The following is a 19,947-nucleotide window of genomic DNA, read 5'->3' as shown; positions in this document are numbered from 1 at the left end:
TGTTAAAACACAAATGTGTCACACAACAATGCCATTAGAGATATCATTTGACATAAGGCACATTGAAAAATAACCAAAACACAACTCCATTTCTGCTACATATAATGTGGTCTTACATTGGTGGGGTTCAACGGATGTACTCGGGCCTGTCAGTACACAAGATATGTCATAGTATTGCCAATAGTATTTGCATTTGAAATAACAGTTGCCGTCTCCACAAAATGAATTGCATTTTTTCTTATGTGAATAATGTGATCTTACTTTGCTGGTTTTGGTGGGTTGACATGGCAACCACCTGCCTCTGTTGTTCTAGACTTGAATCTGAGAATGGACATGTAGTACAAATTGTTACTCTTGCCAAGAGCCTTGTGGGTCAAAAAGCATAGATTGTTGCAGTCTCTGAAAATGCTGTTAATTATATGACGTAAGGAATGTTTAAAGGTAGGGTAAGTGATATGTTTTGGTTAAAACAAAAAGTTTGTTAAATCACTATTCTGATAGTAATCATTGCTATAGAGTGTTTGTTCAGTAACAGGTTTATGAGCGTAATTTTTGATAGTGTTCCAGTTCCAATTGTGTCTGCTCATTTATTTGTGTCATCACTTACAATTCCACTTGTTTAATCTGTATCCTCTATCCTGATTGGATACAATTGGTATCCCAGTTTCAGTTTCTGAAAATGCATTTTCTGTTTAATAACAATCTGGAGACATGGAGACTCCTGTTACTGAACAAACAGTCACTATATAGCAATGAGTACTATCACAATAGACTGTTTAACATAATAATAATAATAATAATAATAATAATAATAACAATAAAAAGAAAACACACACACAGTCTCGCACACATGCACGCACGCACGCACACACGCACGCCCGCCCACCCGCCCGCACACACACACACACACACACACACACACACACACACACACACACACACACACACACACACACATGCTGTCTTCATCAGTTTAGTATGTCCCACAGATGTTATAGTTTATTTCCATAGTGATCAAATTATTTTGTGCAATTAAATGGTCAGCTAGATAATGATAAAAAGTTGAGTATTTGAATACCAATGATAGTAGGCCTACCAATTCAGGATATTGTTTACTAATGAATGACATTGTTTCGGTTTCGGTGTATAAACTTGAGCATTCCTACTTCATCTAGTGTAAAATCCAAACAACTACCCTCTCTCTCTTCAATGCAATTTAAATGAACCGCAGCAAGTCGGTAAACTGGCGAGTTGTCCGGTATCCACTGAGAACACTGTCCACCTACTAAGCCCTGTTCAATGTCTATTTCCGTAAAAGGCCCATGTGCTTGAGGTTAAAGTTTAACTTTAAGTGACATCACTTACCCACAGACTTGGTCATTTTGTCTTTTGGAAGGGGTGGAGGGGGTGGAGGGGGTGGAGGCGGTGGAGGGGGTGGTAAACAAGGACATTTCCTTTTGGTGGGGATGGCTGGCGAGGAGTTGTCAGTCTCTGAGTCTGACATTGCCTATAAAGAGAAAAGAAGTGTGTCAGTTTGGCACCTTCAGGATCAGCTGACAAAACACGCCAGTGTTTCTCTAATCTCTTTGATAATAAGTATAGCCTACATCAAATTACTCAATGGATTAGGTATACGATAATGCAGGCACATGCATGAATGTGTTTTTTGTCTTTGCAACCCGGTTTTGGTTATACATTTGTTATAATGATCATTATTAGCCCATTCTGAACGGGAACCCATTTTGAACCCAGAACGACTGACATTTTTAGAATCTGATCTCAGGTAAGAATGGGTTAATCAGACCAGTGTGTGTCCAGTGGAAACCTTGTATGAATCTGATCTCAGGTCAGAATGGGTTAGACTTGAACTATAACCCACCTATCTCCCAGACTCCCTCCCCAGTCAGAGTTGAGAGTGTGTGAGGGACTTAATTTATTCGACTGCAGGAGAAACCCCTAGAGTAGTGGAGTGTAAATGTAAACCTTATTATTGTGACCAACTTTCACACCCTTTCACAGGAACAATAATTTATGAGAGGCATTTGTGTGGAAAACCACCCTGCTTTGTGCCAATGTTAGGATTGGTGCCTAAGGTTTTTTCTACCCCTGTGTTATTATAGCACACAATTGACCACTTTAAACATTCATGTGAATACTCAAATACTCTTACCTTGCTTGCGGTCTTCTCCTCTCTATTCTCTCCTCTGCTTCAAATGTTAAGGCCAGTCGATACTGCACTGATTTCCGCAAATAGTGAGATTTTTAAGACTGTGTTTTAGTGACAAATGGGAGGTGTGGCGAGAGGGCATTGCGAGGGCGAAAGTCATCTCCTGTATACACTTTGCAAGCACGTAGCCTTTTGCCGGGGGAATTTCACCTTCAAGTCAAGGCCACAGTTCAGTCTTAACGTTTTCAGGCCAGACCCTATAGCTGAGAGAGAGCCACAGCGAGCGGTCAGCTGGGCAAGCACAGTGTACTTCCAGTTGCAAGGCATGTGTTGTGAGAATTCACATTTTCACATGTTCTTCTGCCAGAAGACATGAAAATGTGAATTAACGCGACCAGCATGGTTTACCATGGTACTAGACCTGGGTGAAGTGAAAGAAAGAGGTACGGTATACCGTTACTCATTCTAAACCTTTATGTATTTTTTTATTTCAAAGACACCCCCCCCCCCTCCAGTTTGATATAGGCTACATTAGGCCACGGGTCCCAATTTTCATCCCTGGGACGCAAACCTATAAACAACCTCATATTTAATTCAACTGTGAGTGTACACATACTACACACTGGTCCCATTGTTTGCCCCCTCCTCCCCCTCCTCCTCATACCTGAATGTTGCAAACAGAAAACATTTAATTTAGTTGCAGCAAAAGGAGACATGTACTGTATACTCCCTAATTTCAAATAGAGATAAACACTGTTCATTGTCTGTCAACGGGTTCAACGCCTCTCCCTGCTCAAATCATCAATAAAAGGCATTTTACTGTGCTTTTAATGCACCATTTACCATTTTATATGCTATGCAACTACAGTATGTTAAGTATGCCGAGACCATAGCCGAGAGCCGAGACATAGCTTACTTGTTACTCACTAAAAAGCCAGTAGTGTCCATTGTAGCCGGTTTCCTAATGAGGTTATGGTTTCAGAAAAGGATTATCTATCAATGACAATATCTGACTGGCTTCATCTCACACACATGGTCCAATATGTTGACCAGGGACTGGTGCTGTATGTCAGAGCCTGGTTACAACATGAGGTCCAGGACCCTCGAGGTTCATTGACAGGGTACCAAATGGACCCTTACAGGTCTACAACTCTCAAGAGTGCACAAATGCGGGTCCATTTGGTTCCATTTTCAGAAGTTATGGGGTAAAGTAAATAAATAAAAAAGGGTTAGGCTTAGTTTGACTGAGGTTAGGAATAATAAAGCTTTATTTATATAGCACTTTTTAAGTCACAAAGTGCTTAACAGAAAAATATAGAGAGAAAAACATGGATAAAAAAGGCATAGAATACAATAGAAGAGATTTGTCGATAGAACACAACGAAGTACGAATACAAAAAAAAAATCACATGGGTAATGGGCTAAATGCAGCTCTGTAAAAAAAGAGTCTATTTAAAATGGGACACAGACTCGGCAAGACTGATCTCCAGGGACAGGGCGTTCCAGGTGCCCGGATCACAAATGCCCGGTCGCCTACAGTTTTTTTGCAGCCTGATTTTATGGTAAGAAGGGCCTTTCTGGGTGATCTTAGTACACGAGCTGGCTCGTAAGGGTCGAGTAGGTCAGAGTAGAGCAAGGCCAAGCATGGGATAACTTTTGTGAGGTCGGGACGGGAAAGAAAGGGTTTGATTTTGGCTATGTTTCAAAGGTGGTAAAATGAAGACTGGACGACTTTCGTTACGTGACCCTCGAGGGAGAGGTCAGAATCCAGAGTGACACTAAGGTTAGGTTTAGACATAGTTTTACTGAAGTTAGATTAAGAATAAGGTCAGGTTTAGGCATAGTTTTACTGAGGTTAGATTAGGATTAAGGTTCAATTTAGACATCGTTTTACTGAGGTTAGATTATGAATAGTTAGGTTTAGGCATAGTTTTACTGAGGTTACGTTTAGGTGATGACCATTCCGAGGTCGGCAGTTTTGACCCGGGGCGGGCGAGTGTTCTTGTATTTGATGCAGCAACACAGTATTTGACTAAACCGAAATACCGTATGTCAAAATATATGTGTGAGAGAGATAAACATTACTATATCTACTTATTGTAAATGATCATACACCTTAAGGACCCACCACTTTGAGAACTGGATTGTAAGATGCTCAGAATGAATAACAGCATTTGCTTCATAACTTTATTTCTTTGGCACCAGCTTTGTTTTATATAAACATTTTTTACAAGACATTTAAAAAATAGGATTTTTCAACTTTTGAAAAAGAGGACTTCGGCATCAAAAGCAGTCAGTACAAACTCAGTCATAAACATGTTTAAATTATGTGAATATCAAACTGTACAAGCACTCAATGGATGCTTGTCTGTGTCACTTATGACACATAGTTAGTTTATGTAATATAAACAGAGTTTTAGACCAGTGGTGTCTTGGATTCTAAGAGAAGACGCTGCTTGATAAAGGGGCAAATTCAGAATAATTTCTGACAATTCCTACTAAACTCTTGTGACATAAAAGTACAGCAGTTCTCAGAATATCTTTAAACCCTCCTACATAACATCAAAGTGCAGGGGGAAAAAGTGCATATTTACAGAGGGCTGAAAGGACCAGACAGCTTGACCATCTCTGAAAAGGACCTTTGGTCTTTGTAAATGTGCTCTATGAATAAAGTTTGATTTGATTTGATTTGACAGTGGATATATCTCTCTCTCTCTCTCTCTCTCTTTGTGGCGCTCAGACAGGGCTGGCTCACGAGGCGCCACTTCCACAGGTGGAACCTGATGACGGAAGCTATTACAGATCCATCTTTAATAATAAATAACCACTCTTTCTTTGACCAATCCGTTTGATCGCATCATCGCATGCATCTATCATTTAGATACACTGTCTGTCAGTGTAGAGGCATGCAGGAGGCCGACTTTGGAGAAAAAAAAAGTTCCTCCAGATTCTGTCCAAAAATCCTACAAATCGTTACACACTATCTCTATAGTCATGCGTTCAAGACGGATCTGTCCGATATTTCATATTCCATCCTAATTGGCTAACATTGGCTTTCAAAGTTTGCAGGATTGGCCCTTTTGAAACAAAAAGCCTCAAATAATGAACGCAGCGTGCAATTTACGTGAAATCTTTCACAGACTTTCCTATTGGCGGAGGAATATATCCCACCCATTTCACATTGGCCTGTTATAGCGCAACCAACAGTGGATTGCACCACATGTGGATTTTAGCAAAACACATTTTTGGAACAAGATGCCTCAAATCATCCAATTGCCATCAATGGTGTAAGAACAAATGGCCCCCTTTTCACATTGGCCTATTATAGCGCCACCAGGAGGCCACAAGCTGACCTGTCCTGGTGGAGACCTGTGCCTTTTTCTAGTTTTTATATATTTTTGTAATCGTCGAAAACCATGAAAAACTCCATACTAGGCCTATAGCTTAGGTGGTTCGGGCATCTGGTTAGGATGCCTCTCGGGCGTCTCCCTATGGAGGTCCTTGATGCACGTCCCACTGGGAGGAGACCCCGGGGCAAACCAAGCGACCCGACTACGGATAAGCGGTTGAAGATGGATGGACATTAATGAATAAGCAGTCAATGCCATGATTAATTATTTTTTTAATGTTCAGCAGGGCATATAGTCTGACATTAAACTGTAAATCTATGAAGCAGGAATGCTAATACATTTGGACATGCTTGTAGAACCAACCTACTGTATTAAGGGTGATTTATACATTATATCCATGTCTGTGTTGTACACCGAAAATAGCAGATCTACAAGCTCACAACGGGTCAAGCTGTGACATGTTGTAGATCTGCTATTTTTGGTGTGACTGTGCGACTGAGTGTGGAACAAGTATATCAAGCCCTTTACAGTACCAAATGTTTCCCAGTTATTGTATTACAACAACCATCAGTTAATAAAATACATCCAGATCGCCAAAACCCTTAAACCTCAATTGGTAGGTTTGGGTTGTGTATAGTTTACCTTGCAATGATGTAACTCCACATAATGCTGAGCTATCTCACTGCGTTGCTGTTGATTATTAATCGATATTCCAAGAACGGTCTCATAGAACGCTGAAACAGGTCTTTAGCACATAAAGTAACAGTTTCTGCCAATAACATCACAAAACCCAGTAAAACAATTAAGTTAAGATGATGAACAGAATCAGCTTTGTTTCATTTATGTGCTCAAAGAGCTGTTTCGCAAAAATCAGGAGATTTTTATTTATTTTTATTCTTTGGAATATCAATTTAGCAATCAACAGAGCAAGACCATATGGTAATATGGAGTTACATCATGACAAGGTAAGTAGGCTACACAACCCAAATCTCCACCAAAGTGTCATTGCGCTTTAACGGTCCTACTGTATGAAATGTTGTTCCTCAGGGGTTCTATTACTCTGGATGTGGTTCTGATCAGTAACAAGTAACAAACAAAGTAATAATCATTCTGCGTTGTGCTTTCATAGCTGTTTAGATTCATTCTTCTGAAGTCTGAAACCTTGCAAAGAAGTTAGATGTATCAGTGGTTCTCAACCTTGTTGGATCAGCAGGCCCACTTAAGTGTTTGTGGGCAACTGGGCATGTTCATTTGAATGATCAATCAAACGATTGTGTACCTGCTTGGACCAATGGAACTAAGTAGTTAAGTTCCTATTCATGAAAAACATATTTGTCAAGGTTAAATACACACACACACACACACACACACACACACACACACACACACACACACACACACACACACACACACACACACACACACACACACACACACACACACACACACACACACATACACATATACATATACATATACATATACATATATATTTGCCATTTATTTGGGGGCATACTTGCAATATCCTCACGGCCCACAGGTTGAGAATCTCTGATCTATATAATTTGACAAACTGACTGAGATTCATGAAAGCAGATTATTGTCCATAATTCTCACACTTTTGGCTTTCAACCAATGCAGCTTTCTCATCAAACAAACAAACACACATGATTTGAGTCACCGGCATCAAAATACATGAAGAGACTTATCTTTTTTACAGTACAAAGTGCAAAGTCACCAATATTTTTCCACGGATGACTGCATAGTGCTTATTACACACAGCGTCCGTGGAAGGTACATTCAATATTTAATTTACAATTAATTGCACAGAACCGAAAGTAAAAAAATAAAGAAAAGGGAAAAAGGTCAAACCAGTTTCCCAGACTGCACTAGATTAGTTTACGTCGTATTCTATTGAAGGATTAGGTTCATTTGTCATCGCCATGCACGATCTAAACATGGTTTGCAGTGAAAAGCTGCCTGGTACTGTACTTACTGTAAACAAACATTTTAGCTCATGTCATGACCCAAAGAGAGGTTTGCCCTTCACTACTTAAAAAAATGCTTTATAAGTTATGGACTTGGAAAACATCATTGCATTTGTTTTGACTTCATGACATATTTGCTTTTTAAAATTATAATAATATAAATGAATAAAGTAATTAGAAGGACAAGTCACCAGAAGCAGGGATGTGTGTGTCTAACATGGTTCATAAAATGGAGTTTGAATTTCAATGGGTTTATACAAAGCCTATATAATCTCATAAAATTAATATCAAATATCGAATCAAGCAAATTGTTTGGGTGTCTTGCACACAAAAGACCAAATAGATTCAAATGATCCCAGAAGTGGTTTCGAGTGAAATACCCATTTTGGACATGTCATTTGTAATGATGTGGTCTTGGATGCAGTTATTATTTTTTCTAAAAAAAAATATCCCACGATTTTGTAACCCATTTTTCACCCCTGTGTCAATGATCTAATGTGATCCTGGCCACTACACACCCTCCGCCAACCTGAATGCAGTTATTTTAATGTCAATATTATTTTTCTAGTTCGTATTAAGACCCAATTTGAGAGGAATTCATGATTTATCAGGACGGAACACGACTTGAACCTCGAGACTTGAGCAGCGAGTATACGGTTGGGGTCCGGAACCTGATCCAACGTTGAGGAACATGAATGGGTTTCATCACATTTTGGAACCAGTTTTAGCACCACTGGAATGTGGTCTTAACATTTGCTCTACAATTATAGGTGGGTCTCAAAGTTGTTCATTTCAAGGGACCGCCATGACTCTGAGAGGGTACAAATGTGAACACTCTTCAGAGTTACAGACTTCCAAGGGTCCATTTGGACAGCCCTGTAGGAATCGTTAAAGGGAACCGCTGGAGGAATCGGAAGGATGGACCTGACGGGGAGGGGTGATACGAATTTATCAGATCTCTATGAGGAAGGATGGACCTGACGGGGAGGGGGGATACGAATTTATCAGATCTCTATGAGGAAGGATGGACCTGACGGGGAGGGGGGATACGAATTTATCAGATCTCTATGAGGAAGGATGGATCTGACGGGGAGGGGGGATACGAATTTATCAGATCTCTATGAGGAAGGATGGACCTGACGGGGAGGGGGGATACGAATTTATCAGATCTCTATGAGGAAGGATGGACCTGACGGGGAGGGGGGATACGAATTTATCAGATCTCTATGAGGAAGGATGGACCTGACGGGGAGGGGGGATACGAATTTATCAGATCTCTATGAGGAAGGATGGACCTGACGGGGAGGGGGGATACGAATTTATCAGATCTCTATGAGGAAGGATGGACCTGACGGGGAGGGGGGATACGAATTTATCAGATCTCTATGAGGAAGGATGGATCTGAGTACCTCAGTACTCAAAACCCACCTGTTTAGGCAGGCCTATTACTCTGTGTGACCTCTGTGTCCTCTGCTGCAAGCTGTGCCCTAGTTTATTTTTCTGCTTTTAACTGTGTTGTACTGTTTTTATCCTGTACGCAGTGTACGGCGACCTTGAGTGCCCTGAAAGGCGCCTTATAAATAAAATGTATTATTATTATTATTATTAATGGTATAGGTTATGGGTCTCAGTATGGTGGTAGGTTCTGGGTCTAAGTATGGGGGGTTGTGGGGTTCAGTATGGTGGTAGGTTGTGGGTCTCAGTATGGTGGTTGTGGGTCTCAGTATGGAGGTTCTGGGTCTCAGTACGGTGGTTGTGGGTCTCAGTATGGTGGTTGTGGGTCTCAGTATGGTGGTTGTGGGTCTCAGTATGGTGGTTGTGGGTCTCAGTATGGTGGTTCTGGGTCTCAGTATGGTGGTTCTGGGTCTCAGTATGGTGGTTGTGGGTCTCAGTATGGTGGTTCTGGGTCTCAGTATGGTGGTTGTGGGTCTCAGTACGGTGGTTGTGGGTCTCAGTATGGTGGTGGTGGGTCTCAGTATGGTGGTAAGTTCTGGGTCTCAGTATGGTGGTTCTGGGTCTCAGTATGGTGGTTTTGGGTCTCAGTATGGTGGTGGTGGGTCTCAGTATGGTGGTTCTGGGTCTCAGTATGGTGGTTGTGGGTCTCAGTACGGTGGTTGTGGGTCTCAGTATGGTGGTGGTGGGTCTCAGTATGGTGGTAAGTTCTGGGTCTCAGTATGGTGGTTCTGGGTCTCAGTATGGTGGTTTTGGGTCTCAGTATGGTGGTGGTGGGTCTCAGTATGGTGGTTCTGGGTCTCAGTATGGTGGTTGTGGGTCTCAGTATGGTGGTAGGTTCTGGGTCTCAGTATGGTGGTTCTGGGTCTCAGTATGGTGGTTGTGGGTCTCAGTATGGTGGTAGGTTCTGGGTCTCAGTATGGTGGTTCTGGGTCTCAGTATGGTGGTACGTTGTGGGTCTCAGTATGGTGGTGGTGGGTCTCAGTATGGTGGTAAGTTATGGGTCTCAGTATGGTGGTTGTGGGTCTCAGTATGGTGGTTGTGGGTCTCAGTATGGTGGTTGTGGGTCTCAGTATGGTGGTTCTGGGTCTCAGTATGGTGGTTCTGGGTCTCAGTATGGTGGTAGGTTCTGGGTCTCAGTATGGTGGTTCTGGGTCTCAGTATGGTGGTTGTGTGTCTCAGTATGGTGGTAGGTTGTGGGTCTCAGTATGGTGGTTGTGGGTCTCAGTATGGTGGTTGTGGGTCTCAGTATGGTGGTTCTGGGTCTCAGTATGGTGGTAGGTTCTGGGTCTCAGTATGGTGGTTCTGGGTCTCAGTATGGTGGTTGTGTGTCTCAGTATGGTGGTAGGTTGTGGGTCTCAGTATGGTGGTTGTGGGTCTCAGTATGGTGGTAGGTTGTGGGTCTCATTATGGTGGTTGTGGGTCTCAGTATGGTGGTAGGTTGTGGGTCTCAGTATGGTGGTGGTGGGTCTCAGTATGGTGGTTGTGGGTCTCAGTATGGTGGTTGTGGGTCTCAGTATGGTGGTTGTGGGTCTCAGTATGGTGGTAGGTTGTGGGTCTCAGTATGGTGGTTGTGGGTCTCAGTATGGTGGTTGTGGGTCTCAGTATGGTGGTTCTGGGTCTCAGTATGGTGGTTGTGTGTCTCAGTATGGTGGTAGATTGTGGGTCTCAGTATGGTGGTTGTGGGTCTCAGTATGGTGGTAGGTTGTGGGTCTCAGTATGGTGGTTGTGGGTCTCAGTATGGTGGTACGTTGTGGGTCTCAGTATGGTGGTAGGTTGTGGGTCTCAGTATGGTGGTTGTGGGTCTCAGTATGGTGGTACGTTGTGGGTCTCAGTATGGTGGTTGTGGGTCTCAGTATGGTGGTTGTGGGTCTCAGTATGGTGGTTGTGGGTCTCAGTATGGTGGTTGTGGGTCTCAGTAAGGTGGTTGTGGGTCTCAGTAAGGTGGTACGTTGTGGGTCTCAGTATGGTGGTTGTGGGTCTCAGTATGGTGGTTGTGGGTCTCAGTAAGGTGGTTGTGGGTCTCAGTATGGTGGTACGTTGTGGGTCTCAGTAAGGTGGTTGTGGGTCTCAGTATGGTGGTTGTGGGTCTCAGTATGGTGGTACGTTGTGGGTCTCAGTAAGGTGGTTGTGGGTCTCAGTAAGGTGGTTGTGGGTCTCAGTAAGGTGGTTGTGGGTCTCAGTATGGTGGTTGTGGGTCTCAGTATGGTGGTTGTGGGTCTCAGTAAGGTGGTTGTGGGTCTCAGTATGGTGGTACGTTGTGGGTCTCAGTAAGGTGGTTGTGGGTCTCAGTAAGGTGGTTGTGGGTCTCAGTATGGTGGTACGTTGTGGGTCTCAGTATGGTGGTGGTGGGTCTCAGTATGGTGGTTGTGGGTCTCAGTATGGTGGTTGTGGGTCTCAGTATGGTGGTTGTGGGTCTCAGTATGGTGGTTGTGGGTCTCAGTATGGTGGTACGTTGTGGGTCTCATTATGGTGGTGGTGGGTCTCAGTATGGTGGTACGTTGTGGGTCTCAGTATGGTGGTTGTGGGTCTCAGTATGGTGGTAGATTGTGGGTCTCAGTATGGTGGTTCTGGGTCTCAGTATGGTGGTAGGTTGTGGGTCTCAGTATGGTGGTTGTGGGTCTCAGTATGGTGGTAAGTTCTGGGTCTCAGTATGGTGGTGGTGGGGTTCAGTGTGGGGGTTGTGGGGCTCAGTGTGGTGGTTGTGGGTCTCAGTATGGTGGTACGTTGTGGGTCTCAGTATGGTGGTTGTGGGTCTCAGTATGGTGGTACGTTGTGGGTCTCAGTATGGTGGTGGTGGGTCTCAGTATGGTGGTACGTTGTGGGTCTCAGTATGGTGGTGGTGGGTCTCAGTATGGTGGTACGTTGTGGGTCTCAGTATGGTGGTTGTGGGTCTCAGTATAGTGGTAGATTGTGGGTCTCAGTATGGTGGTTGTGGGTCTCAGTATGGTGGTAGGTTGTGGGTCTCAGTATGGTGGTGGTGGGTCTCAGTATGGTGGTACGTTGTGGGTCTCAGTATGGTGGTGGTGGGTCTCAGTATGGTGGTACGTTGTGGGTCTCAGTATGGTGGTTGTGGGTCTCAGTATAGTGGTAGATTGTGGGTCTCAGTATGGTGGTGGTGGGTCTCAGTATGGTGGTACGTTGTGGGTCTCAGTATGGTGGTGGTGGGTCTCAGTATGGTGGTACGTTGTGGGTCTCAGTATGGTGGTTGTGGGTCTCAGTATGGTGGTAGATTGTGGGTCTCAGTATGGTGGTTCTGGGTCTCAGTATGGTGGTAGGTTGTGGGTCTCAGTATGGTGGTTGTGGGTCTCAGTATGGTGGTAAGTTCTGGGTCTCAGTATGGTGGTGGTGGGGTTCAGTGTGGGGGTTGTGGGGCTCAGTGTGGTGGTGGTGGTGGTGGTTCTGGGAGGCAGGCAGCAGGCGGCTGACGTGTCCGATGCCCTTGGTGACTCCCTCTCTGAAGAGCAGCTTGGCTCCCAGGCGGAGGTACTCTGGATGCTTGATGAAGCAGAAGCGAACCACCGCCCTCTCTCCTGTACGCAGCTCCTCCTGGCAAAGCAAACCACATGCCCGAACTGGAGCGTTAGGGGTGCATACTTAGTTTAGACCAGTCATTGGTTAGACATGGGTTAAGGTTAGGTTTAGGTGTGCTGCCTCGCGGGAGGTTAGGGTTAGGGTGAGGGTTTGAGATAGGTTGTAGTTGTAGGATTAATGTGAAAATAAACAAACAAACAAACAAAAATTGCTTGCTTAGGCTCCAATTTCGTCGCAGCCTTTACCCGCAGCGCGGCCCGCAATTCAGCCACTGCCCGGAAATTATGAATATAGGAGCTTTCTCTGTCCCATAATGGTATTTTCGTGACTGCTATATTTTTTGCCGACACCGGTATTTGCGCCTGGAGGTGTTTTAAAAGCACTGGTGGAGGGGCTGCAGCACAAGTGAGACGTCAAGGCAGCAACGCAACACTCTTCCATGGGCTATAGACCGTAAGGCTATGAAGCAATGTAGCACTAACGGGCAACGGATGAGGGCAATTAAAGGCAATGGCACGTGGACTGGTGATTGGTTTGCCCAAACCACATCTATGCTTAATATAACGGGTAACGGAGGTGTTTTAGGGATTTAGACAGGTAATCAAAACACCAACTTTAGTGGGGGAACACCCCTTCCCCACTGCTAAATCCCAAAACAGTGTATTTAGAAAGATCAGACGAAAATGAATCTCTGTGTCTTGACTCTCTTGAGAGAACTAATGACATAAACACTTGAATGTGTGTGTGAGTTTGTGAACAGCTAATCTCAGGCCCACCATGGCACCTCGCATGCACACTTCCAGGAGGTCAAGGAAGAAGCTTAGACCGTTTCACTAAATAAAATAAAATAAGACATTTGTTTTTGTTATAACCAAAGAAATATCACTTACGCTACCTTTAACAAAGGTACAATATATACAGTACGACTATTTTTAAACATTTCCCATGGACCATCGATCTAGACCACTGGTAAAGAAACAGTGAACTAAACTAAATTATCATAGAGTGGAAACCGCATAAAATGAACCGGCCCTTTGGCAGATCCAATCCAAAGCAGGCCGGGCCAGGCCAGACTGACCTTCCCGTGAAGACCCTCCACGGTGGCGGTCTGCCGGACGTTCCCCACGTGCACGGTGACCTGGGAGCCTGTCCGGAACGTCTTGGCGTGGAACAACAACACGATGGCCGCCTCAAACTGACGACAAATTGTGGGGTTCATCTTGGGACTCACCATGACCATACCCTGAACACACCACACACACACACACACACACACACACACACACACACACACACACACACACACACACACACACACACACACACACACACACACACACACACACACAGGGTTAATAATAATATTAATAATTTAGTTTAACCTAAAATAAAATGTAAATAAAAACCTGAAACGTTTCCCGCGAAGACATTTGGTGATTTTTGATTGATTGAATATATTATTAGTCAGAAATGTATACAGCACGTGGTACAGTAAGACATTATGGCTAAAAGGATAACACAAAAACCTGTGGACTTGTTTCCATTGTGGTCCTATGTATTCAATTCACCAACATAGCATAAAACAAGAAATGATCACATACAGTAGTGAAATTTGTCAGGTGAAAGAAGTGCTGTCTCCGTTGTGTTCCCCCCCCCCCCCCCCCCCCCCCCCATATTAGTCTGATTATTATTTTAGTAACGTATGTTTGTGTGTCACAACCTCGCGCCTCGCAGCCGTTGTTTGCGTTGGTTTTCCGACGTTCCGTGCGTGGTTCAATGACTGTGGTTTGTTGTGGCTTTGCATTGGCTGTTCAGTCGTGTTTGGTTTGAAGTTATATAGAGTGACGAACATTAACCCATTTTGGGCGGGAACCCCTTTTGGTGTTAGCATCATGCTATGTTTTAGCTATTGAAAAATAGCAGATCTATGAGCTTGTAGGTCTGCTATTTTTTGAAAAATCGAAGAACGACTGACATAGAAACATAGCTTTTTCAGAAAACTGTCATTTTCAAACAGACATTTTTTAGAATCTGACCTCGGGTCAAAATGGGTTCATGCAAACGTGTACGATTATGCGCCGTGTAGTTCCCGGTCAACCCGTGAGTGTGACTGTGATCATGCTTCTCTGCTGCGTTGTTGCTCTGCAGCCTGCATGCGTGGCTGCCACTGCCAGGGATATTTATCCCATTGCCTAGAGGCAGCCTTGCCGTCCCATTGGCTAGAAGCAGCCAATCACGGTCTTGTCGACTAAGGTCGCGCAGAGTCGCTTACATTTCATTAGCGTTGTTAGGTCAGGTTTCAACCTGACACAAAATGCACTTGTGTGAAGCAGTGTTGTTTTCGTCGACTAAAACTAAAGCGAAAAATGTCCGTCGACTACCTTTTTCCACCGACGAAAACTAAATGGAAACTAAATGAAAACTATCTATGATGACTATAAAACTAAGACTAAATATACTGACAATTTCGTCAACAAATAAAAACTAGACAAAAATGTTAGGAAGGGCCCAGGCCGTAGCGTGACGGTCTGGGCACCGGACTGGTAATCCAGTCGCAGTGTGCCGCGGGTTCGACTCCCGGACCCGACACGGCCTTTACTGCATGTCATCCCCCCATCTCTCTCCCGTTTCCTGTCAGCCTACTGTCTGTCCCTTCAAAAATCAATAAAAGGCGTAAGCCGCAAAAAAATATCTTAAAAAAAAAAAAAAAAAAAATGTTAGGAAGGGACTAGTGGACAAGAGATCCAGTATAAGTCATTTTACAGACAATGCGTGAGCTTGTAGATCGGCTATTTTCAGCTAGTGTAAAAACATTCATTCATCATTATGACAGCATCAAGGCCCGCCAAAATACATTTTAGTCGACTAAATTACCTGTAGATTTAGTCGACTAAAATCTTATGACATTTAGTTGACTAAAACTAGACTAACAATAAAATATTCCGGGTGACTAAAATGTGACTAAAAAACTAAATGAAAACTAAAGACAAAGACTAAAACTAAAATAGAAATGTGCTGCCAAAAACAACACTGGTGAAGTGACTGAGGGCCGCTCTTATCATCATGCGTCACATTCCGTGCTCAGCCAATCAGCTGAGCACATTCCATGCTCATACACACAAAGCTGTGCATAGAAGGGGCTATAGCGCCCCTCAAACATAACACGATAATACATGTCATCAACAAATACAAAACACAAAGGAGAAAAATAGTAGCAGTGAATGTATTAACGTGCGTCATCCCTTAACTTCCACACTCACTGGAGACATTGAGTCATAATCCCGGCAGTCTTCCGGGTGCTTCAAAACGCCACTGAGCAACTTCGATTGAAATGAATAGCGAGGGGGCGGGGCTAGCGCTCCGGTTCGGTCTCTATCCTTGTATTACTCTATGGGACGAACCAGTATACCAAGTTCATGGTCATGCCCTGACAAAGAACTCCCATTTATACGGAGTTCTTTGTCAGGCATGCCCAAATGTACCAATTCAAATCTGTTTTTTTTTATTTTTTTTATTATTATTCTTTATGCACCCAGGGAAGTAGCTGAGCACAGGTGCTCATTTTCAGCAACGCCCTGCACACACACACACACACACACACACACACACACACACACACACACACACACACACACACACACACACACACACACACACACACACACACACACACACACACACACACACACACACACTAAAACCTGGGAGCTGACCAGTACAACCACAGTCTTATACTGTTGGCCACTAAGCAGCTCCAGGGGGAGCAGTTGGGGGTTCAGTGCCTTGCTCAAGGGCACTTCAGCGGTGTCGGGTGAGTGATGACAATCACTTCCCCACCCAGATTTCTCCTGCCCGTCCGGGGAATCGAACCAGCAACCTTTCGGCAACAAAGGCGCTCCTCTAACCCTTAGGCCACCGCTGCCCCAGGTCTAAACTGTACAAAACAACCCGTACGCTCCCAATACGTTTGCACAGCTCGTCTCTACTGTAAATCAATCAATCAATTAGACGACCAATAGGGACAGGCATGGGTTAGAAGGTGATCTTAGACGACCCAAATATGGATAACTGATGTCATAGTAGTGACATAGGTTGTTCTGGCCAACTGGCCAATCATATTGTGTGATAATACGATGTAATCATGCAATGACATGCAATGACATCACAACTGTCACAAATGTTCACCGTGTTGTTTTTTTATACTGTGCTGAATAAATAAGTACAAATACCAATTGTTCTTTAAAAATGCTAGTCTGATACACTAAACATCAGTTAGCGATTGAAACGAGGAAACCAAGTTGTCAACACTCTTTGACGGTGGAGCTGCTGTGTGAGATGTTTGGAGGTAGACAGGTCTACCATTTTCTTCACACATTTGATGTTGACGCCCACAGATGGTTCAAATCACAGGTTTCTGGGTCTGTTCCATGGGATAGGCGGTTCTGCCACTCAGCCTGTGTGTTGGGGAAGGTCATGTTTATCCATGGAGGTAGGTACTGTAGTGGATACTCTAATGAAATCTACAAGTTGGACACCAGCACAATGGTCTGGACTTTAATTAACACCAGAGGAACTCCACCTCCTGATTCATCACGTCACTCTGCTTCCATCATCGGGACAAAGATGTTTGTATTTGGGGGCTGGGGGGGGGGGGGGGGGGGTCAGTACCACAACACCATCAGAGTGTTTGACACAGAGACCAACCTCTGGATGTACACACCTTCTGCACAGCTTCTTCCAGAAGCACGTGATGGTCATTCAGCCTTTACCTACAATGGACAGCTGTTCATATTTGGTGGTGAAGGCAAGGAGGGAAACCTCAATGATCTGTGGAGATTCAGTCCAGAGAGCTTCTCCTGGAAGAAGGCGGAGTCCAAGGGGCAACACCCAGATCCAATGGATCAATCGTGCTGCATGTTGCATGATGGAAGATTGTGTCATCCTCTTTGGAACATACAACAGACCAGGTGACCTGTATGTCTTAGACCTCAGTCCTAGCCTCAAGACATTAGGGTGGAACTGGCAGCCATGACTAGCAACAGCAGCTGAGAAAATAAGTTCTCTCTAAAAAGAATAAAATAAAAAAAGATAACAGAAAAAAAATTGTGATCCCACTGAAATAAAAATAATAAAAGTTCAGCTTCAGTATGGAGCTGGATGGACGTTCATGACGCCATGTGCATAACGTCACTGACGCCTCCTTTCGATTGTATACCGGTACACTCGTGGTCTCCTGATAGATGTTTTTTTCAGGGCAGTTTTGAAAGAACCCAGTGATTCACATCCTTTAAACGGATGGTGTCAGGGCATTACACATTTTGGTGGCAGAGTAGGAGAGGGAGAGGACCACCTGATCTGGCCTACAATGGGACTCCTGGGGGACTCCGGTCAATTAAGTATATGGTAAGGTTTAAGTAGGTCAACTGCATGTATTTGAATTTGACATTCCTTTCAGACTTTGGCCATGTAGAAACACACTCAATGCCTATAATGCTAACGTTTTGATGTCTTTTGTCCTTTTGGCCCTCTGCGCAGAGATCGTCTTTTCGACTTTTTTTTTTTATTTTATTGATAACGACTCATACCTCTGTTCAGCCGTGAGACGAAAGTAAACCGTGTCTGTCCGTCCGTCCGAAGACGGAAATAGCGTTTTTTTTTTACCACCAAGTGTCACTGTTGTGCAGCCTAACACACACACACACACACTCCAATGAGTTGGTCGGTGTGAGCTTGCCACCATTGGTGTGTGAATGTGGGAAGTGAGGACGCTGGTAGAGGGCAGCACGGGTCCACCCGGACCCGAATACCCGAGATCCGACCCGAGAACCGAGCCGGGTCGGGTGCAAAATATTGACGTGCCGTCGGGGAACGGGTCGGTTCCATTTCAAAGCTGTGGATCTCGTTTCGGATATCTGAAATGCAGAATACCCGAAATAACCGTGAGGATCCGAGATTTATGAATTAAACCCTTCAACTTTAAAAATAGTTTTCAAAAATAGACCTGCGTGCGTTGTAATTATTTCATTCTAAAGTCCATATTGTCTGTTGAACAGAGTCAACGAGGGCTGGGTCTCGTCATGCACCTCGACACGGGTCCAATTTTATGGACCCGTGCTGCCCTCTAGACGCTGGCGTCGACTGTTCGCCGCTTCACCTCCCAATGTATGAATGAATGAACCATTGTAAAGCACTTTGAGCACTTGGAAAAGCGCTATGAAAATGCAATTCATTATTATTATTACAGCATGAGTACAGTACAGCACCACTCAGTTCAGACGGGTCTGATTTTTAGAATCCATTAATCTCAGAATCTTGTCCCAGGCTGCGTTTTTTGATCAAAACCAGCTTGACTAAAAGCGTTAATGATCGTGGGTTACAAAATGTATGTTTTGGGGCGAATCAAATTAGATAACTTCTGGTCCACTTCCGGTCTTCAATTTTATTTTTTTGTGAATGGCTTTCAAAATAAGATGCTCATCCGTTCAGTACATTGTTGGCGTGTGCAAGAACGGAGCACGCCACTAGATGGCGGCGAATTAATCTTAACCCATTTTTGACCTGAGATCAGATTCTAAAAATGTCGAAAATGACAGTTTTCTGAAAAAGCTATGTCTCTATGTCAGTCCTTCTTTGATTTAAAAAAAATAGCAGACCTACAAGTTCACAGCGCGGCACTCGGTGCGGCGCTATGAGCTTGTAGATCTGCTATTTTTCAACAGCTAAAGCATAACATATACTGTAACGCTTATAAAACACCAAAAGGGGTTCCCACCCCCAAAAATGGGTTTAAATATGGAGATAAGAGGTTTTTCTGCAACCAACAACAGCAGCCGATAATGTGACAGAAAGAAGCTCTGACCTTAATGTGACAGAAAGAAGCTCTGACCTTAATGTGACAGAAAGAAGCTCTGACCTTGCGCAGCAGCGAGCGGTCAAAGTTCCCCAGGGCCAGCGTGGCGGCCTGGCCCGCCCTCAGCACCCTGCACGCCGAGCGGTTCCTCTGGATGCTCGCCACCTTCAGACGCATGAAGCGGCCCTCCTCCGTGGGTCCCACCACCAGCCTGTCCCCCTCGCGGCACACGCCACTGGCACGCACACACACACACACACACACGCAGGAATCCCCAAGGGTTATCATTCTGTGTTCACACCGTATACACACAGCACGGGTGCAGTACTTAGTTTAGACAGTTTTTGGTTTAGACTATAGTCATTGGTTAGACCAGTCATTAGTCCTATACAACTACAACCTGTCTCAAACCCTCACCCTAACCCTAACCTCCCACGGGACAGCACACCTAAACCTAACCTTAACCCATGTCTAACCAATGACTAGTATAAACTAAGTATGCACCCCCATTGCACTGATACTTTTTCATGTCAAGGACCCCCAGATTGATTTGTATTTTGCCAAGGACCCCCGCCCCCCCCCTGATGAGGTCAGATCAACAAGAGT

At 44.2% G+C, this 19,947-nt stretch overlaps 1 protein-coding gene across 1 annotated transcript in view; it reads right to left on the bottom strand.

Moving 5' to 3' along the window:
• Window positions 1–12,266: 12,266 nt before the first annotated feature.
• gtpbp2b (GTP binding protein 2b) overlaps window positions 12,267–19,947 on the bottom strand; it is a gene marked incomplete at both ends in the record, with an annotated part of 23,279 nt that continues 15,598 nt past the window's right edge. The window contains 3 exons of the mRNA XM_083764384.1: window positions 12,267–12,506; window positions 13,570–13,734; window positions 19,405–19,576. Of these exons, the coding sequence (XP_083620510.1) occupies window positions 12,267–12,506; window positions 13,570–13,734; window positions 19,405–19,576 (577 nt within the window). The remainder of the gene's footprint in view (window positions 12,507–13,569; window positions 13,735–19,404; window positions 19,577–19,947) is intronic.

Source organism: Protomyctophum parallelum (assembly GCF_964188405.1).
Source record: "Protomyctophum parallelum genome assembly, chromosome: 5".
In the NCBI taxonomy this organism is placed as follows: domain Eukaryota; kingdom Metazoa; phylum Chordata; class Actinopteri; order Myctophiformes; family Myctophidae; genus Protomyctophum; species Protomyctophum parallelum.
The sequence above is the reverse complement of the archived record's forward strand: the minus strand, read 5'-3'. Positions and strand labels throughout refer to the sequence as shown.